A 22079-nucleotide genomic window follows, 5' to 3' on the forward strand; every position below is an offset into this window, starting at 1 on the left:
ACTGTTTTCTAATTTCCTATATTTCTTTTTTTAAAAGATACTGAAGGAGGTAGAAATTCCATAATGTGGCACCATGCTGACACCTACACAAGTCATAGTCAAGGTTGAAACCCCTAAAACTACCACACAAACTTCCCCATTAGTTTAAATGGCAGAAAATAATAGCAATATCAGGTTATGTGGTAGGTATGTGGACCAGCACAAGGGGCAGATGAGACACAAATTGCCAGTGTCCTAGTTCTGCCACTGCTGCAGTCAGACCGGCCCCTGCCACCACTGTCACTCAGGACTCAGACCCTAGGAGTTTGGGCTCTGCCTGCTTGCCAAACTCCTCTGTACCTTCCCCACTGACCACGGTCTAGCTCTGGTCTCATATATTCATAGATGTAGGGTTGGAAGAGATGTGAGCAGATCATCAAGTCTGGCCCCCTGCCCTGGGCAGGAATGAATACACGGCTCATGTGACCCCTACTAAGTTTAAGCTCATATGACCCCAGCTAGGTAGTTATCAAGCCTCCTTTTAAAGACCTCCAGGGTAGGAGCCAGCACCACTTCCCTTGGAAGCTGGTTCCAGATCCCAGCCACCCTGACTGTGAAGTAGTGCCTCCTGATGTCTAGCCTGAGCCTACTCTCGATCAACTTGTGGCCATTATTCCTTGTTACCACGGGAGGTGTTCGGGGGAACGTGGCCTCTCCCACTCTCCTCTAGTCCCTCCTGATAAGTTTATAGATGGCCACTAGATCCCCTCTCAGCCTTCTCTCGTGAAGGCTGAACAGGTTCAGGTCCCGTAGTCTCTGCTTGTAGGACCTGCCCTGCTGCCCCCTGATCATGCGGGTGGCCCTCCTCTGGACCCTCTCCATGTTGTCCACATCCCTCCTGAAGTGCAGCGCCCAGAACTGGACGCAGTACTCCAACTGCGGCCTGACCAGTGTCACATAGAGGGGGAGGATCACCTCCTTGGACCTGCTTGTGATACATCTGTGGATATATGACAAGGTGTGGTTAGCCTTGCTGACCGCATCCTCACATTGGTGGCCCATGTTCATTTTGGAATTGATGATGACTCCAAGATCTCTTTCTGTCACCGTGCTTTCAAGAAAGGAGTTCCCTAGCCTGTAGGTCTGCTGCTGGTTCTTCCTGCCCAAGTGCAGTACCCTGCACTTGTCAGTATTGAATCCCATACTATTCACATTTGCCCACCCTTGTAACCTGTCCAGGTCCAGTTGTATCCTGTCCCTCCCTTCTAGTGTGCCCACCTCGCCCCAGATCTTGGTGTCATCAGCGAATTTGAACAGGGTGCTTTTCACCCCCTCATCCAAGTCACTAATAAAAAAATTGAACAGTGCGGGCCCAAGGACCAAGCCCTGGGGGACTCCACTGCCCACATCCCTCCAGGCTGAATATGACCCATCCACCACCACTCTCTGGGTGAGGCCTCCTAGCCAATTCGCAACCCATCTGACTGTGTAGGTATCAATGCCACAGTCGCCTAGCTTTTTAACGAGGGTGGGGTGGGAGATAGTGTCAAAGGCCTTCCTGAATTCCAGAAAGACTACATCCACCGTGACACCTCCATCCAATGATTTTGTGACCTGGTTGTAGAAGGTAATCTGGTTGGTTTTACAGGACCTGCCCTTAATGAACCCATGCTGGTTGCCCTTGAGCGTCCTCCCCCCTGCTGGTCCTTCCCAGATGTGCTCCTAGATAATTTTTTCAAAGAGCTTCCCCGGGACCAAAGTTAAACTAATGGGCCTATAGTTGCCTGAGTCCTCCCTCCTCCCTTTTTTGAAAATGGGAACCACATTGGCCTTCTTCCAGTCTTCTGGCACCTTGCCAGAGCACCACGAGTGCTCGTAAAGCCATGTCAGGGGCCCCACAATGACCTCTACCAATTCCCTCAGCACCCTGAGGTGGAAAGCATCTGGACCTGCTGATTTGAACACATCCAGCCCCTCCAGAAGTTCCCTAACTCAGTCCTCCCTGACTCTAGGCCTGGCAGAGTCATTCCTGAGTCCGTCCTGTATCCCAGTGGGGGAGATACAGGAAATACAAGATATCCCAGAGGGGGAGATACAGGTCTCATCTGCACTGGAATCAGACAGCTTTCCTCTCCATGTTACCTCAGTCTAAGAGACCATGAAAAGCACAGGAGAGCGGGGCTCTCTGCTTTCAGTTCACGGGCTGGGATACAACACAGTCCATAGCACCCCAGAACTGCAAGTGCAGGGAAATTCCTGCAAAACCTTTGTGGAATGTAGATCTAACATTTAAAAGATTTAATTATTTTTTTAAAAAATAGTCCAAGGAAGACACCTGACATAGAAGATTTCAGTATGAATAATCAAAGTTGGCAAAGCTATAAGCAATTAAAAATGGGGTTTTAGAATGAGAACTACCAATCTTGATAACAGCCCCACCCACCTACGCTATTACTCAGAATACAACTATAAGAAATATGAACAAAGTTCATAAACTGGTAATCCATTCCCTAAGAAATTATTAATGTGGTGTGTATAATACTGCATAACCCTGTCCTCTCAATTGTATCTAATAAAGCAACTTAATTTTACCAGCAGAAGAACCCACCTCCATTTGTTCATGTATCCAGTCCAGAAATGAGGTAGTTCGGCTGTAGACTCCTGGTTTATTAACTTCTGCACAGCCCACCCCAAAGCTAGTGGTACCCACTAACTTCCAGGTGCTCCTGACTTCACATGCTAAGGGCCCCCCGCTATCTCCCTGAAAGACCAAAAAAATTAAAACAAATGTTAGTTTTTCAAAAAAGATAAAGAAAAGAAATAATAGAGAGCAAGAGAGAGAAGGAAAAGTAGAGGAGCTATTTCTTTGGGAGTGGGGCAAATCCCAGCAGTCTAAGGGGAGTTTTATGATTCTACTTTCTCCTGAAGCCTATTTAAACCAGATCCAAAAGCATTATGTGAAATTATTTCGCTCTCTGCTTTGGAAGTGTTATCTCTCATTTCCCATTTGTATGCACAAGCAGACATACAACACAACACAGGTCATGAGAAATGTTCTATCAGGGTTTTTGTTTTTTAATCTAACAGAAAGTACATTTTCCACAAAAATCTAAATCTTACCAAAATGAAATAATTTGTTTTGGGTCAATAGGACATGAACTAAAATGTGTTGGATTGGATTGTTAAACCAACCCAGCCTTTTTTATTTGGAGTCAGTTGAACACTAACTTGTATTTAACTGTTGTGATGCATTACCCCATGGGGGCTGTTGTGTTCTGTTCTCTCTCCAATCTTGAAAGGCTTGAATCGGTCAGTGCTTGCTCATATCTAAATTCAATGGGAATCCAGAAATTAGGTGTTCTTCTGCTTAAGTCCCTGATGGGGCTCAAGCTAACAAGCAGTCTCAGAGCATGCTTCACACATACCAACAGAATAGGAATTCCTATTCAATGCAGACATGGCTGTCAATTTTCTTTTTAAATGGTGGTGTCTGTGCCTCTCTTGCTTTCTATAATAGGTTAGTGGTTATAGTATTTGCCCAGACAGCAGGAAGCCAGGTTCGAATTTCATCTCAGCCTGCACAGTTTCAAGGGCACATCTTCCCAGGTGTTGGTAGAACTCCCTGGTAGTTTTATATTGACCATGCTATGTGATGGAGGGAGGGTCCGGGGGGGGGGGGGGGGGCATTTTAATTAGAGCGGCTCTCAGGGCCTCTCTAATTAAAGCACCCACAGCATCATGTGTATTTAGCATCCCCCACTTCAAAATGAGCTTTTATTAAACGATGAGCTCATTCAATGAGCTTTCGTTAAAGCACCCCACTGCCATTTTGAAGCATGGGGACACTGAATACACATGGCACAGAGGCTGCTGGAGTGTGCTAATTAGCATGCTCCAAAAAAGTCACAGCAGACTCATTTGAGTCTGCTCCAACACGTGCTAATTAGTACATGCTGGAGCAGAGGTCTGTCACGTGTATAGGTGCCCCCTATTACCAAGGGTCTACCCTAACCATGAGACTATGCAATTAGTCTAGGTGGGGTCACTGCTGATTGTCCCCTGCATAAATGAATTCAAGATCCATTAGGACACAGAGAAAGTATAAGAAGAGGTTTGACCTGTAACCTAGTGCTTAGGGCATTCAGGATTCTTTATACAATCTATCCAGTGACTGTACACGTATATAGCAATAGTTCATAGAGCAGGCAGTTGGAAACCAGAACTCCCCTCTCCCAGCTGAGTGCTCTAACCATCAGATTATAGTGGGGGTGGGGGAATGGAGGTAAAATCTGGCCCATGGGCCAGATCAGGCCCCTAGCACACTCCATTTCCCAGCAGCCCATGCTCACAGTGCTGCTGCTGGTTTCCATGGAGATCCCTGGCAGGGGCATGCAGGCAGTGGATCACAGCTCTGCTCTAGCTCTGGACCACACTTTCACTGCTGCAAGATCCCAGCCCCAGCCCTGGAGCAGCTCCCCACCCAGCCGCACACCCTGCCAGCACTGCTGGGGCCAGTCTTCATGGAAACCCTGGTTCCCTGCTGTCACAGCCCTGCCACTGCTGGGGTCTCCATGGAAACTGATCATAGTTATGGGTTGCTAGGAAATGGAATCTGGCTACCGGCCAGATCCACCTTTTTGCCCACCCCTGGGTTATAGCCAGGCTCCCTCTTGGGCTTTCTTTGAGTGCAGACAGAAGTACAGCTCCCAGCTGTAACTCATATTGTTTTCTGCAAAGTGTTCTGAGTTGCATCGTTACCCCAGACGAAACAGAAGTTCACTGTTGGTCCCGGGGGGAGAGGAATCTAGCTGGGACTGGGAGTCTGCAGCCAGGTTCCCACAGCAACAGCCATGACTCTCTGCCAGTGCTCACCATTTTCAGAATGGGAGGGGGGAAAGGCAGTGAAGGAAGCTCATTTTTGGGGCTCCCTAGCTGGTGCTGAAGAGGGGGTGCCCCCCCTCTTTGGCTACAATACATCCACCCACCCTTCAGGGGGGACTGAAAACTCCCCAGACTGAACTCCTTCTGTTCCCTTTCTCCACTCCCATTCTGAAAACAGTGACAGTCTGGGAGCTCCGCAGGCACAAGTTACAGAAGATGCTACATTTTGAAATGTCTTTATTTGATACCTCATGCAATGAGGGGTCAGATATTCACCTGACTGGCCATTTTTTAAGCTGTCTGTAGCCATGCACTTGTTTTTGGTCACGGCTATAGGCTGCTTTCTGTGGCCAGATTGGGAGAAAATTGTCACTTCTATCTGCACCCATAATAGTCCACTGAAACTTAAATTCTTTCCCATAGTGGCACTGCTTCAACAGAATACATGGAGGGTGCTCTACTCAGGATAGCCTCTAGCCTGGTAGTTCAGCACTACCCTGTAAGGTAGAAGATATGAGTTTGAATTTCTTGAAATAGAGGAGGAAATTGAACCAAGGCCCACTTCCACCTAGGTGAGTGCGCTAGCTATTCAGCTATTATAGACAAAAGAGCCATAGGCACCAAACCCACTTTCATGAGATGTGGTCAGCTTTGGAGAAAGGACACAGGTGCCTGCCTTCAAGAGAAGTTTCAGGGCTGTGGATCCTGACTGGATAAAGGCACCACCCTGCAGTCCTGTGGGACTGGGATTTAAAATTCACTACTGTCTTCAGTGCTTGTCATTAGCTAGCCCTAGGCAGATGCACATTGATCATGTTGGCTAAGTAGAGACAGTCAAAAAGCCCAAGTCTTAATTTATTCGGTCTTTACAAGTTAGTCTAAGCTGCAATGATTGAGTCAATAAGCAAATGAAAGGACATTTACTTTTGATTCAGGAAATGCAGCCACAAGCCTGCAGTGGCTCAGGCCAGAAGCCAGTGGGCACTAGAGCACAGCTCTAGCACATAGCCAGCACCGGCTGTGAGTTTGCTTCCTCTTTGTGTGGCCCCTGAGGTCGCTAGGATTTGCAGTCCATAGTCACAGCAGCAGGATGCTGTAGAGTTACTCATCACTTCTTCTTCCTGCTTCCAGGTGCCTCTGGGATTTGTAGTCCACAGTTGCATCCAGCACTAAATAAGCCAGCAGGACAGCTCTGTACTCTGGGAAAGTTGAGTTTAATCCTTCTCCCTGGCCCCAGCCCCCCGCTGGGGTTTGCCTGGGGCAGCAAGTGAGCCAGCTCTCACTGCTCCCTCATGGGGAAGCAGGGTCCCCATGTCATCCCCATGTGTCACTTGTGTCCCAGGTTACATACAAATATTCATGATTTACTCTAGGTTGAAGAGAGTACCATAGAAATGACTGTCAGTAAATAAGAACATTAAAGAAAAATGCAAAAGAGATCTATATATTTTTAGATCCTCAGTAGTTTAAAGACCAGACTGTGCCACCTAGCCTTCAGCCCTTCTCTCTGGAACAGACAGTGCAGCCCAGCCCAATCCAGCCCAGGGCTGCAAAGCATGCTGGGAAGCTGGGAGACTCTGATTTAACTTGAACCAGGAAGGGGTCTGGGACTGAAGTTTCATAAACTGGTTTGACCTAAATCACTTAAGTTAGATACTACATTCCACCAGGTTTATCTTAGACCAGTTTCAGCCACTTTGAACTTCAGTCCTGTTACAAGTTTAAATGAGTTTCTGATCACTTAAATCGATTTATATGTAATGTCTGTCCCTACCCCTAGAGTCAATGGCTAGGGACAGAAGTTACGCATTAACTGGTTTAAATGATCAAAAACTGGTTGAAACCTGTAACAAAACAGACATTCAGTGCACCTAAACCAATTTGAAAATGGCTGAAAATGTTTTGAGATAAACCTGGTTGAATGTAGTATCAGACTTAACTGATTTGAGTCAAACCAGTTATGTAATGTTTGTCCCAGACCCCTTCCTGGTTTAACTTAAACCAGAGTCCCCCAGCATCCCAGCATGCTCTCTGAGCTGGGCCCTCTGCTCCACAGAAGAGCTGGCCCTGCCCCTCTGCTCCCTGGCTGGAGCTCTGCTAGAGACTTGCAGGCACAGCAGGGTCTGTTTGGCTTCCTCCTGCCCAATCCCTCCCTACCCAACCACCACCACCACCGCTTGCTGCTCAAGCAGGGATCCCTCCCTCCTCTCTCCCACAGTATGAACTGTAGCCAGCATGTGATATGCTAGCTAATGCTGAGAGGTGTCTGTGTAAGGCAGACAGGACAAAGGCAGACAGGACAGTGTCCACTTAGGGCTTTTTGGAGCATATCAACAAGAAGCTGGTAATGTCCCTCTCATTCCTTCATTGGAAAATGTTGTTTTAAGAAAAGCTTGTTTTAAGAAAAGCCACGCCACCCTCAGCTCAACCCTGTGGAAGGAAAGGGAGAGCTGCTCTAGCACCCCCCCCCCCCGGCTTCTAGCCTGAGCCACTACTGGCATGTGCCAACATTTCTGGAATGAAAATGGAATGCCTATCCACCTCTAAATCAGTTCAAGCTTTGCAGGTTAGAGTAACCTGCAAAGATTGAATCAATTCAGGTTCAGGCTTTTTGAATGTCTGTCCCTAGCCTAACAGGCTGGCTGCTTTGTATCAGCTCTCGAAGGTTCCTAATTCTCCTTATTTTATATGGAACCAGAATATCTCATGTAGACTCCTGGATTCCCCACTGGGGACCAGGCCTAAATGGGGGTAATACCTAAATAGTAGGCATTATAGCACCTAACTTACAGACACTCAAACCTTTTATTGGATCTCACTTTTTACACACACATAAAAATAAGTAAACTTTTCGTCTCCCTACCCCAGTGACATACCGTGAGTCTCCAGTGCCCAGGGACCAATACTTGCATTTTTGCCACCCCTCCCCCCCCACCAATCCTTCTGGGTGGTGAGTGGCTGGACATAAGCCAGTGGCAGGGGGGTGGGATAGCGAACAGCCAGACGTGAAGCCGGCCGGGGGGGGGGCAGGGAGGATGGCAAGCGGCCGAACATGAAGAAGCCAGCAGTTGCAGAGGCAGCAGGGGGTGGGAAGGGGAGCAGTTGGATGTGAAGCCAATGGTGACAGCAGCAATGTAGAGTGGTGGCAACCGCCCACCCCCTCTTGCTATGACTATGATTTCGAGCGTTCATGGCCACAGGGAGCCCCTTGGCTGCAGGGCCCCCTGTGGCCACAGGTTCCTCAGGATAGGGATAAAAACTCTGAAGGGCACGATAAGAACACTGAAGGGCCCAGCCGGCGCCCCCCGCCCCGTCAGTTCGCTACTGCCCTTCCCTTCACTTTTGAGCTTCTTAGGGAAAGGCTGTGCTACCACATATGTGGGTGAATTAGCTGGTCTCACCTCCGGGACTCTCTCCAACACCTGCATCTGAAGCAATAGACCTTAGTCATGGCTAGATGTGAATGATAGGAGCACCAGTACACTCCAGTCAACTGGCACTGACAAACCTCTTGGGTACTGGGATGGTGGGTTTTGCTTGTGTGCTCAGTATCAAACAAGTGGCCAGATTTGGTGTCAGAGAGGAATTTTTCCACAGGTCAGATTGACAGGGACTGTTGTTGCTTCTCCTTCTTTTGTAACGTGGGGTGGTTTCACTTGGTAGGATCATCTGAGCATATTTTGCCAAAAAAATTTCCTGCCATTGCAGTGGCTCAGGCATCAAAGTTACTGTAGTCTCTCCTGCTCTTTTCCTGTGACACACTGTCATTGTTTGTTGTTTTTTTCTTAGCCATCAGGTGCTTTGTGGCTCTGGTATGTGATAGGGGTCAGAGCAGATGTTCCTCTGACCTATCCATTTCACTACAAATCATTTTCTTAAGTCCTACCATCCAATGTTTATATGTTTTTATTATTTCTTACATAAATCAGTCAATTGGAAACTAAATGCTCTGGTAGTTCTGTATTGACCATGCAATGTGCACCATGCAGCTCTCATGAATTGTTCATATTGTGGACTCTTCACCTTGGCTTCTGCATGAATGGATGGTATCATGCTTAAGCACATAAGGAAAGCCTAGAAATATCATAAGTAATTTTTTCTTTAAAGAAATGTAAATTTACTTTCTGAAGCAGCAGATGAAGTGATCACATTAGAAGTAGGGAGGGAATTGTAAACAAGGAACGCAAGCCCAGTGAATCTGGTACAGTAAACAGATGCCAATATTTGCTGAGAAAAAGGCAGGGAGTGTCTCCTGATAACTTACTACTCAGATTTTTTCCACCTAATTTTAATCAGTACATTTATAGTTAAGAAAAACATTTCCTACCTGACAAGTGTCAACACCTCCTCTTAAAAAACCAGCACACAGCATTGAAGGAGTTATGATTCCTCCATAGACATCCCTATGATTGCAAATCTTATTGGAAATCAAAGGCACACTAGCATAATTCATTGTCTCTGAAGTATCGCCTGTTAAAAAGAAAATGAGAAAAATCTCCTTTTCCATGTCTGCACTCTTACATTTCTTTAATTTCCCTGAAAACCATTTCCTATAATAATGAACAAAGGATTAAGTATAGAAGCATTAGAAAGACAAAGACGAAAGGAATACAGTAAACCTCACAGTGCTAATATACAAGTATGGCATCTAGGTGTCCTGTCACCTGCCAAGACAACCCCAAAATCAGCTACAGTGGGCATGTCTACACGAGATGCTTTAAGGCACATTAGCCTAAATTTAAGGCACATTAGGGAGCGTGTCTACATGTGCACACCCTCAATGCACTTTAAAAAATGGCAATTTAGGGCTAATCATGCCTAAATTTGATACCTATAAATGCAAATACTGGTATCAAATTTAGGTGCAAATAATGAAAGTGCATTCACACACTTGTAGATGCTGTGTGTGTGGTCTGACTTAGGATAGTCCCAAGTCAGTCCAACACACAGCATTACCGTGCTTTAACACCCGCATGTGTAAACACCTGCCTAAACCCACTTAATGCATATTAAGATAATGTGCATTAAATTTAGGCATGCTTAAATGCATGTGTACTATGAAGCCCAGTATGAAGTTGTGAAAGTTGTGCTTTATGTGTTTTTTCTACAAACTAAGACAACTAATGGCAAAATTCATTAAGTTCTTGTCTTGTAGGTCTCAGCCTTTTTAGACTCAAGGCACCCCTCAATAGGCTTGAGGCACTCCCAAGAAAATGCTAGATCATAGCTTTCACTCAGTGTTTGACTACATAAAAATATTACAGCAGTTTACCTGTTGCAAAGAACAAAGAAAGAACACAGCATGTCAGAAAATTTGAAATATCTGGCTTTATCTTGTGGATTATGCTTGCATACCTAATAATGTTAGTATTCCATGGCACCCCACAACACCTGTGAAAGGATCTGAAGGCACCACAGAGTGTACAGCACCCCAATTGAGAATCACTGTTCTAGTCCATAACAATTCTTGCTAATATTAATGGCAATATCTGCTGTGAATTAAGCTCCCTGTGTAGTTAGCAAGTCATTTTGCAAGCTGCTCTTTATTTTCTTTTAAGATATTCATTGCTCCTAAGTGTTTGCCAAAGGGTTTGGATAGATAATTTTCACTAACAGGGCCTGTTTGCAAACTCTTTACTTTTGCCTATTTGCTGTTCCCTGCTCATGTCGTATGGAGGTTACCCCTCTCTTCCTCTCAATTTCCGAAGGTACCCAATATTTGTTCTTCTCTCTGAATGAATTATTGAAACATTTCAAACAAGAGAAGAATGCAGGGTAGGGGGAAATTGCATATAATGTCTATCTAGCGTGAGTGGTCAAATACCTTCACTTTCATGGAGTGATACTCCAAATATCTGTGACTAATAGGACCTGATGAATCAGAATAAAGTGAACTGCTTTTATTTGTGATATTATTCATAGATCAATTTTCTTATCCAGACAGCTGTGATATAAATTAATAATTTCAGTACAGCTGTGCTCCTTGTTCTTGGCAAACAAATTAAGAAAATATTGTAGGTGGAACTGTATGCTAGAAGTAAATTGACTTCTAAGCATGGAGCCTGCCCAGGGACTACCCACCACATACTGTGTGGGGGTTTTTTTGAGGGCTTATGTGGTGCATACATCCTATTTGGATCCACTGCACAAAGATATACGTATTCTGAGGTCACTACTATACTCAATAGAACAATACTTAGAAATAGCTCTATGTCGTTCAGATTTTTCTGAAGATTGAATGCTGGCTAATACTACCGCTAGATATAGCGTTTATTCATCATGATGTATTTTAGTGTATAAAATTAAGAATGGACATTTCAAATACTTACCTCCTTCTTCAGTAGCTCCCCATCCTGATATCCAGCACATTTTCCCTGCTGGAAAATGTTCACCAAAATTGGGCAGACAAATTGGCTCTATCAGACCTATTTGAAGAGATATAATTTCTCTTTAAAACCAGCAGAAGAAGAAAGTAACATTCATTTTACTGGAGTTAGTCTGGATTTTCAACCTGTAACTGAGAAAAGAATCTGACCTTTTGGCTAATCCAGAAATGTTTATGTGTATATATTCAACATAAGGAGTGCATCTACACGTGCACCCATGCACAGCAAGTACTAAATGACTGCAAAGTACCCTCAGCACTAAATGACTGTGCAGTACTGCACAGTCCCAGTAGTGCACGGGTCATTTTCAACCCTATTGTGCAGTAGCAATGAGCTGTTGAGAAGTAGCGGTAGCATCATAGTTAGTGCCCACCACTGCTATGTCACTGTAGTATCTCATGTACATGTTCCCAAGAAGATGCAAATTAAGAACAGTTGTTTCTTTACTAATTCAGTGTTTCATAGGGAAAACTGTAAAACAGCTATAAAACAAGATTTCCAAGAAGAAAATGAAATTATCAGGCAATTCTTTATATTGCTCTCCTTTTGCATCCAAGGTCCAAAATCCAAAGCAACATCAAAACATAGCATTGTAGTGTGCTAAAGCATTGAATACAGTGGCATGGGTCTACATTTGTATGTGTATAACATTGCCCTCTACTGATTGATGGTGAGAATTTTGCAAATGTTTTTAGTGCTTTTCTCTCATAGAATCATAGAAAATGAGAGCTGGAAGGGGCCTCAGGAGGTCATCTAGTCCAACTCCCTGCTCAAAGCAGGCCCATCCCCAAATAGATCATCCCAGGCAAAGTTTTGTCTAGCCGGGTCTTAAAAACCTCCAAGGATGGAGAGTCCACAACCTCCCTGGGTAACCTGTTCCAATGCTTCACCACCCTCCCAGTGAGAATTTTTTTCCTAATATCTAACCTAAACTTCCCTTGCTGCAACTTGAGACCATTGCTCCTTGTTCTGTCATCTGCCACCACTAACAGTCTAGCTTCATCCTCTTTGGAATCCCCTTCAGGTAGTTAAAGGCTGCTAAAGATCCCCCCACCATCTTTTCTTCTGCAGACTAAATAAGACCAGTTCCCTCAGGAAGGAGTAGGTTGTAGTCAGATGAGAGGGTAAGATACTTTATTTGTCTGTTAGTCTGTCTTCAAACTTACAGTCAGCTTTTCTTGTGTAAGTCTTTTCTCATATATAATACATCCTTTTGTTGTTTGTCTTCCCTACTTCATTGCCTGGGGTAAAGAGTGATTTGGGTCTAAGTGGTATTCCAGGCTAGCCCATTCTATGGAAAGAGGGACCTAAAATTCTTTTACATTCCAAGGAGAAGCCGCCTGGAGTTGACAAAGTTTCTCCTGCTGCAGCTGTGAGATCCAGTATAAGGGCATTTGAACCAAGGCCTTCAGGGTTAAAGGGTTATTGCCAGAGCAAACCTTGATTGATTCCTTGGGACAGACAACAGGACTGTGGGGACAAACTTGGGGCTCCAGAGGTACCCCACAGATGGGCTTGTGACATGCCTTCTTTAACAGCAATCCGTAAGTACTTCCTGATTAATGTTTTCCCATGGGTGACTGGTGCCTCCTGAGTCTTGGGCACCCACAGAAGCAAGTGGCGGCAGCAGGAACAGAGCTGATGATCACCTGCAGATGCTGCTGGTGGCGGCAGCAGCAGGGGAGGGGGGGTACGTGCCCCCCCCCATACTCTACTACCAGTCACCTATGTGTTTTCCTATTTCAGTCCTCCAGATATGACAATTGCAGCCAGCATCGTGATCTGAGAATTAGGGTGACTTGTTTTTTAACTTAAATGCATCACCCTCTTTTAACTGATGTGACTTTTCTTTGAAACATTAGTACTTTTGAAGGGTGCCAGATTCACTGCCCTAGATGCTGCACACGTTCCTGTATGCACAGATGTGAGTACAGTAGGGCAGTGACAGTATAAACATCTCTACCCTTCAGTCTCTCTTAAAAGCTGAAAGGAAGAGAGAAGTTTATTTCTGTCAGAGATGGAGAAAGTGACTTGGGAAAGAAATAAATATATTGATGTAAGCAGCCACCCCCTTCTCTGTAACTTCCAGAAGCCCATGTAGTTTTGATATTAAAGTGATAAAGTCATCATAGAATCACAGAAAAAATAGGGCTTGAAGGGACTTCATGAGATCATCTAGTTGAGACCTCTGGACCTCAACCAGATTCTCAACCTTTCTAGATTCAAGGAACACCTGGTCAGACTCCAGGTATCCCTAGAAAAATTCCAGCTCTTAATTTTCACCTTTTTTTTTTTTTTTTACTATGGAAAAATACTAGAGCAAGTCTTCTGTTTGCAAAATCTCAGAAAGACCACAACAGGTCTGAATGTTAGATATACTATAGATTCCTACTTGAAATCTTTTGAGTTTATCTTACAAATCCTGCTTGCACACCAAATGGTGCTAATATTGCATGGCACCCCACAGCACCCTTGAAAGGATCTGAAGGCCCCTCAGGGTGCCATGATACTTGGGCTGAGAATCACCAACTTCTGCCCAAGCAGATGACCACAATAAACTGTATAAAAATACAGTTTTTATTTTTATTTTTATTACGTCGACCCCTAGCCTAGCCGAAGGTAAGCGGGGGGCCCATGGTGGGAGAGACTTAGCCCAGCTACTGCAAGTGACAAAGAAACACAACCAGCTATCATCCCTAAGATGAAACACAGAGTGGTCATTGTGGGTGACTCCCTCCTGAGGGGGACAGAGGGAGCGATCTGTCGCCCTGACCCCATAGCAAGGGAGGTCTGCTGCCTCTCGGGAGCCCGTATCCAGGAGGTGGCTGAGAGGATTCCAAAACTTATCCAGCCCTCCAACCACTATCCTATGTTCATTATCTATGTGGGCACAAATGACACAGCTCAGAGCAATCCCAGCTGGGTCATAACTGGCTCCTGGGCTCTGGGAGCGGAACTAAGGGAGTTGGGAATGCAGGTGGGTTTTTTTTCTCGATCTCCCAAGCACTACCAAGAGTAACTAGGAATAACGGCCACAAGTTGACTGAGAGTATGTTCAGGCTAGACATTAGGAAGCACTACTTCACAGTCAGGGCAGCTAGGATCTGGAACCAACTTCTAAGGGAAGTGGTGCTTGCTCCTACCCTGGGGGTCTTCAAAAGGAGGCTATATAATCACCTACCCAGGGTTATTTGACCCCAGTATTCTTTCTTGTCCATGGCAGGGGGTCAGACTTGATGATCTGCTCAGGTCCCGTCCAACCCTACCAACTATGACACTATTTCCTTCCATGACCAGGTGACATATCACCTGTACAAAAGGAAGAGGTTGATGTCATAATTTGGACTTTAAAAAAGTCTTGATATCCTCGTGGAAAAATTGGGCAACTACAGCCTCGACTACTCCACAGTCTGATGCTGGGGAACTAGCTATGAGGTTGGACCCAGAGAGTGGTAGTTGATGGAACTGAATCAACATGGCACTCAGTGACTAGTGGTGTCCCCCAAGGATCCGTTCTTGGACCTGTACTCTTTAATGTCTTCATAAATGATCTGGACACTGGTGTCACAAGCGGACTGGCCAAGTTCGCTGATGACACCAAACTTTGGGGAAGAGTGTCCACACTTGAGGATAGGCTGGTGATCCAGGCTAACCTTGATAGGCTTGCAAGGTGGGCGGATGAAAATCTAATGGCATTCAATATAGAGAATTCAAGGTGCTCCACCTCGGGAATAAAAATCTGCATCATACTCATAGGCTTGGCAATGCTACATTTGCTAGCACCATAACTGAAAGATACTTGGGGGTCATGATTGACCACAAGATGAATATGAGCCACTAATGCAATACTGCAACTGGCAAAGTGAACAAAACTCTGGCTTGTATCTACTGATGCATCTTGAGCAACACCCAGGATGTCATCCTCGTGCTGTATTTGACCTTGGTGTACTGCATCCAATTCTGGGCTCCACAATTTAGGAAGGACATGGAGAAGCTTGAAAGAGTCCAGAGGAGAGACACACACATGATCAGAGTGCAAGAGAACAGGTCTTATGAAGAGAGGCTGCGAGCTATGGTAGGACTCTCTTCAGCCTGGACAAGTGTAGGCTCAGGGGGGATTTGGTGGCAGCCTATAAGTACATCAGGGGTGTGCATCAGGATCTGGGGGAACACCTGTTCACTAGAGTACCCCAGGGGATGACAAGGTCCAGTGATCACAAACTCCTGCAAGACTGTTTTAAGCTGGACATAAGGAAAAACTTTACTGATTGAGCCCCCCAAGGCCTGGAACAAATTTGCCCCCAGAGGTGGTGCAAGCACCTACTCTGGACACTTTCAAGAAACACTTGGACATTTATCTTGCCGGGATCCTTTGACCCTAGCTGACTTCCTGCCCCTTGGGCAGGGGGCTGGACCTGATCATCTCACGGGGTCCCTTCCATGCCTAATGTCTGTTAAGTCTATGAAAATGAACCGGCAAATTTGTATTTACAAGAATCCAAGACAACTAAATTTAAGACAACCCACAACAATTAGATTCTATACATGGACAATATATTAATTTGTCTCAATTTTTTAAGTATAGAATCTTAACTATGGGAGGGTGATCTTAAATTGGTTCCTTCCTCCTCCCCCCCCCCCCCCACTGCAATGGGAAAAGCAGCAGTAGATGGTAGATTGGGTGGGGGGGTGTAGATGGAGAATGGAGTCAAGTGGCTTGATCCCTGACCCTTGCTGCCCCCCCTCCAACTTGCCCCTCTGCCACTAGTCCCTTGCTCCACCCCCCCCCCACTTGATACTGGTACACCCCAATGCCTGCATCCCCTTCCACTTGCCCCCTATGCCTGCACCACCCTTTGCCTGTGCCCCCTGGCACCTGCACCCCACCATTTCCCTGTCCCCACCCACTGCTGACCCCTGAAACCCACATATGTTCCTGGAGCTAGAGCAGCTACTGCCACTGGTGCATGACTGGGTAGAGGCTGGAGCAACCATGAGCTCTGTGCCCCAGGCTGAAGCAGGGCCAGAGCCAAAGGGTAAGCAGCAGTAGAACAGGAGGATGCAGGGGAGGGCCAAGGCTGTGGGGGGTAGAGGTGGTGGAGGAGCAGCAGCTGAGGCTGCATCTTTGACTCCAAGCCATGGTTGGGGCTGGAGCTGGAGCATGCCCTCACCACTTCCTGGCACTCAAGTCCAAGACTGAGGGCTTTTTTCACCATGTTAAATGGGGAAGAAAACCTCATCCTGGATTTGAGTAGATCTGGTATTTTTAAAGACCAGTGTGTGTACTTAGTATAACTGCATTGTTCATTTCTTTGTGACAGGGTGTTAAATACAGGCTGTTTCCTCATATTGAGTATTTTGGGATTCATCTGTCTATGCCATGGGCCTCATCCAAAACCACTGAAATCAGCTGGACTCTCTCCATTAACCTCAATAGGTATGATTTATACCTTATTCACTGATAAAAGTATGAGAAGACTGTTCTGTCTAGCAACCACCTTAAAGGATAGGCACCTGCTCTTTAGTATTGAGATCCAAAAGTTTAATTCAGGCTTCCTGCCCTGAGGCTCCTTAGAGATGTACACCAGCACTGCTGTGTCCTGATGTAGATATTGATCCAGGTTTCAATTTCCCTAGAGCTTATTGTGGGATTCAGATGCAGATTGAAATCATTCTCCCCACACAGTCAGTAGGAGTTTGGATTAAAGCAGGGTGCCCTGGGACAGGACCGTCTCTTCCTCAACTAAATTTTTGATCAGCAACACTAGAATCCCCCCTAGATTTCACCATAAAAAAAAATAAAAGCAAAGATAAAATTGATAAGAAAAAAAGATTACCATTGAGAACAAGTGGTGCTGCCAGCTTTATCAGTGCTATGTCATTTCCCATCGTCTTGGGTTTATAATTTCTATGATATATAATTTTTTCCACTGAATGCGGATTAACTGGAGCATCTTGCTGAGTCACAAAACCCACTTGCACACTCCATGAACTAGGCAAGTACAAACTGAAACAAAGAGGCAGGAAGCAGAGGAAGAATTTCCGTAATTAAGAAACTTTAAAATTATTTACTGAGTTTTCATGCAAACTGAATAGCCATAGGCACTGGAATAGTTAAAACCCACAGTCTGTCTATTAATAATTGGCCATGTTTTGAATTTTACTCAGTACATGGCCATATCTTATACAGTACACATGGAATTTTATGCTACCACTCAAAGCTGTCATGACTCCCCACGTTTGTTGGTGCAAGTCAAGGTTTTGACCTTTTCCTCTGAAGACCTATGAACTTTGCATCCTGCCCACTCAAAAACCTACTCCATTACTGCACAACACCAAAACAGTTGAGACCAGGTTGGATGCTCAGGACAAGTCCCTGGATTTATTTATGGGAATAAGGCATTTTCAAGGAGGTAATTTCACTCTAGAGCTCTTTTGCTGCCACTAACATATGAGTTTAAGACTTCAGTTTGGTCTTCAGTGCATAAAGTAATTCCAGTTCTTCAAGGGTTTAGCTCGTGCCAATCATGGATGGATTAAGACACTTGACTGGGAGCCATGAAATGTGTACTAAGTTTCTGACTACACTATAAAATCTCAGCAAGACTTTGGACTAGGTACAGGTCCTCAAGACTGTGATTTCCTAAGGGCAGTGCTGGCTTGTAAACAAGTCATGACTAGGAGACTGGGTTTTTTTCCGCATAAAGAGGAGGATTATTTTGTGTAGTATTATTTTTAATAGATGGTACATTATGCAGTAACCCCTACCAGTGCAATGGATTGACTACCATTAAATGATTTTGTACAAGTTAAGACAGTCATGTAATATAATTTGGAGACTTTGAGTATAAGAATACTTGAGTACAAATTCCTCCTAAACCACTAATTCATGCGGAATAAGGTCAGATTTCCTAACTTGCATACTTAGTCTGGTACCAAAATTCCTATTTTTTGAAGGCCTAGTATTTGCTTCAGATTCGTCCGATTCGGGGGACAGTGATTCAATTCGGTGATTCGAATCACTGTTCCGAATCAATTTGGCTGATGTTGAATCTCCAAATCTCCGAATCAGCCAAGCCCATCTCCCACAGTGAGGCAATGGCTGCCCCCACCCCAGCTCCTGACACTTGGAAAAAAAAAACCCCGACACACCGGATGCTGCTGGGTGGAAGAGCAATCCCCGCTGCCCCCCACTGCATGGCGGGGCTCTGCACAAGCCTCCCAACCCCCCCCATGGCTGCCCCACCTGCCACAGCTCTGGCCCTTTAAGAAAAAAAAACAAAACAAAAAACAGAGAAAACCCCTGGATTTACTGTTCCTGCTGGTGGGGGGTGATCCCCACTGCCCCGTACCACATGGGGGGCTCTGCACAAGCCACCCAAGTGCCCAGGCTGCTGCAAGAGCGATGAGTCCTGGGGCTTTTCTTGGTCTTTTTTTCTTAAAGGGCCAGAGCCACTGTGGACGGGGCAGCCATGGGGGGGTGGAGGATTGGGGGGCATTGGGGGGCTCATGCAGAGCCCCCCATGCAGCATGGGGCAGTGGGGGGCAGCAGGGATCATCCTCCCACCCAGCAGCATGCAGTGAGCACCAGAGCTTTTCCTTAAAGGGCTGGGAGCTCGGGTGGGCAGGGCAGCCATGGGGGGAGCTGGGGGAGCAGGTGGGAATCAGGGGGCCTGGGGGAGCAGGCAGGGGATGGGGGCTGGCAGAGGTCCCCCAATGGTCCCCTCCCCACACCCAGCCCCCCCTCCCCACTCTCTACTTACCAGCTCAGAGTCTGGATGCAGCTCCCTTCTGCAGCCACTGGTACTGTCTGAATCATCGAAGTTCTCCAAATCTTTTCTGAAGATTCGAAGAGCTTTGAATCAATTTGAACTTTTAATTGGTCCCCTGATTCAATTCCTATTTGGAGGTTTGGCCACTGAATTGGGCCTAATCTCCTCCAAATTGAATCACCACCCGAAGCTTTGCACAGCCCTATTAGATATCTAATTTCTAATGTTGAATTTCAGAATTTTTGGTTTATGTCCTTATTTTCAGAGGTGTCAGGTTTTTATGGTTCTTGCTAACATCAACAGGAATCTGAGTTTTCCAGCCTCTGAAAATCAAACCTAATCTCTCAGATGGCCCATCATTTTTGATGTCACTGCAGTTAAGTCATTAATATATCCATTCTTTCACTCTGAGTTTGTCTACACATGCACTTTAATGCACAATAGCCTATTTTATTGCACATTACAGCATGATGTAAGAAAGTGCTATTACAGTAGTGAGCAGTAAAATAGGCTACTGTGCATTGTGTCACTTTAAAACTGTGTGCATTCGTTACTGCACATTAAGGCAGCCTAATGCACATTTGTTGAGTACCTCACATGAAAAGCCCATTAGAAAAAGTACCTTAATGCATGTGTAGACATGCTCCCTGTGTCTTTCATTTATACAGTAATACTTGAGAGACTTTCATTGTAACAAGCTTAGAAAATAATAATAATACATGGAATAAATCAATAACATAAGAATAACATTTAGTTCCTATGCAAAACTTTTTTCCTTCAAAGTCACTTGTCATTCTGCTTTAACCCATGAAAGCAGCTATCTGTCAAGGTGACACAGCTGGGTACATAATGAATACCTTTTAAAACAAGATAAGCTCCAGTTTTCCACCTGCAATGTAAATATTGGACCACACTGAATTGCATTCGTACAGTACATGGAAGGTGTGCCTATTTATTGAATAAATGAGGCATCAAGGACTCACCAAATTGCGTATGCGATGAGGTGTGAGCCACATTGCAAACTCCTGCCTTGAACTTGCATATCATGCAAAAATCATGCATATCATGCAAATCCACTTAGCTGACCAACATGTCATCAACTGGCTATGAAACCTCAACATACAACTTTAATTAACCTACACCTTCTCTGCCATTGCTTGCCCTAGCCATACGGAAGAAGAAGAAGAAGAAGATCTAAGCAACTTACTCATAGACACAGTGGGCTGCTGTTACAATCCACCATGGGGTGATGACAGATCCTCCACACAGATGGAATCCTTGAAACTGAAGGCTGACCTGCCATGGCCATTGCTTGGGTGCTGAAGCATTTCCACCAACTATACGTGAGGAATATCTGGACCTAGTGCCACACACTGTATGAAGGAAAAAATACTGTAAATAAGGGAAATGCAATCCTATCAGTATAAAGCACAGGTCTTGTCCCTAGTTTTTGCATTCCAACTATTGTCAGATCCCAAATGTCAGACAGTCTTCACAATGGGGAATTCCCCACCTCCATGGCATCTGGGGACAAAACCAGCTCTTTGGTCTGAACCCAGGCTTAAAACAAACCTTGGGAAGAACTCCCAGGATTTTCTGCCTCCCAGAGATGTGCTTGATGTACTCCAGGGCTCCCCATGGTGCTGAGCTCTGGAGGATTTTTAAAAGATATTTCAGGGGCAAGGATTTTGGAGTGATCTCATTTATTGGACCACCTATATAGCTGGGATAACGTTAGATGTGCTGTCAAATCCACGGCATTCTTCCAATGGTCAAATGCTGCGTATTTCAATTTTTTAATACTTTGCATTTGAAAGTTTGTCTATTTTTATCCCATTTATGCAGTTTGTCCACCAAGAGATCACCCTAAGAAATACTTGCCTCTCCCATAATTCCTGTATCATGGAAACAACATCACTCTAATGCAGGCATAAAAGATATTTAACTCATTGTTTCTGTTACTTCATTGCTGTCAAGGTTTTTTGACATCGGGCTCCCAATGGCTTTCCTGCCTGGACCTGCTATGCCCTACCACACTGGGCTGCAGAGGGTAGCAGGACAGGGAGTCGAAGCCCGCAGCAGGCAGCCCACATCTGCCCCCCAATACAGGCTCTGCTCTGGCCAGGCTCCATGCTCTGCTCCTCCTGCAGGCTATTGCAGCCACCACCTCCTGGGGCTTGGGCACTGCTGTAGGGGACAGAGGGCTGCAGATCCGCTTTCCTAGCCCTGTCACCCTGGCAGCTGCGAGCCCCCGCTGGCAGGGCTGGAAGGGGCAGGGGGCTGTGGGTGGGAGTGAGGGGCATTAATAGGGCCCAGGGGGCCGTGGGTGGGGACTGAGAGGTAATAGCATGGGCAGGGCACCAGCATATCAGGGCTGCTCAGTGCAGTGGGGTGGAAGGCGGGGTGGGGTAGTTGAAGCTAGATCCAGGTCCTGGTGAGTGAAGGGGGCAGGGAGAGCTCTGGTTTTCCATGATAAAAAAAACCCCCAAAACCAAATGCCAAAATGTATAGGTTTTTAGAATTTCTTTTATTATAGTGATGGAGATGCTGGTAGACTTCTAAATCACTTTAAAATCGTAAATATATCAATAAAACATTGTGTTCAACTGACACACATACACACACACACACACAGAGAGAGAGAGTGGCATTTCATTTTAATCATGGATTTGGGGTTTTTTAATCAGAGAATTTGTGATTTTTTTTATCAGAGAATTTGTGATTCTTAAAGAAAGAAAACCAGGATCCCTGCTGATCACATTTGCTTCTGCTACAGGAAGCATTTTCAATACAACATACTCCCTTTTCCTACTTGTAACTTCTTCACAGGCATTCACAAATACTATATCATCCCTCCCTTCAAGTCAAAGGCATATATGTCTACCCTGGTCTGTATGACCTTCTCATAAGGTCCAGGTACAAGTCTTTGGTGTGTAGCTTTAGGCAAACAAATGGAAGAACCATAGTGTTAACAAAACTCTGGTATCTTAAGTTATTGGCTAGATCAGGGGTAGCCAACCTTTGGCATGTGCCATAAGTAGCACAACCAGCCTCTGTGTGT

General features: G+C 45.4%; 1 protein-coding gene across 1 annotated transcript in view; it reads right to left on the minus strand.

The window, feature by feature from the left end:
- Positions 1–2430: 2430 nt before the first annotated feature.
- TMPRSS3 (transmembrane serine protease 3) overlaps positions 2431–22079 on the minus strand; it is a 35093-nt gene continuing 15444 nt past the window's right edge. The window contains exons 8-13 of the mRNA XM_014611168.2: positions 20226–20391; positions 17084–17253; positions 11190–11285; positions 9188–9330; positions 2588–2740; positions 2431–2445 (exon numbers count right to left, since the gene is read on the minus strand). Of these exons, the coding sequence (XP_014466654.2) occupies positions 2431–2445; positions 2588–2740; positions 9188–9330; positions 11190–11285; positions 17084–17253; positions 20226–20391 (743 nt within the window). The remainder of the gene's footprint in view (positions 2446–2587; positions 2741–9187; positions 9331–11189; positions 11286–17083; positions 17254–20225; positions 20392–22079) is intronic.

Source organism: Alligator mississippiensis, chromosome 1 (genome assembly GCF_030867095.1).
Source record: "Alligator mississippiensis isolate rAllMis1 chromosome 1, rAllMis1, whole genome shotgun sequence".
NCBI classification, from domain to species: Eukaryota; Metazoa; Chordata; order Crocodylia; family Alligatoridae; genus Alligator; species Alligator mississippiensis.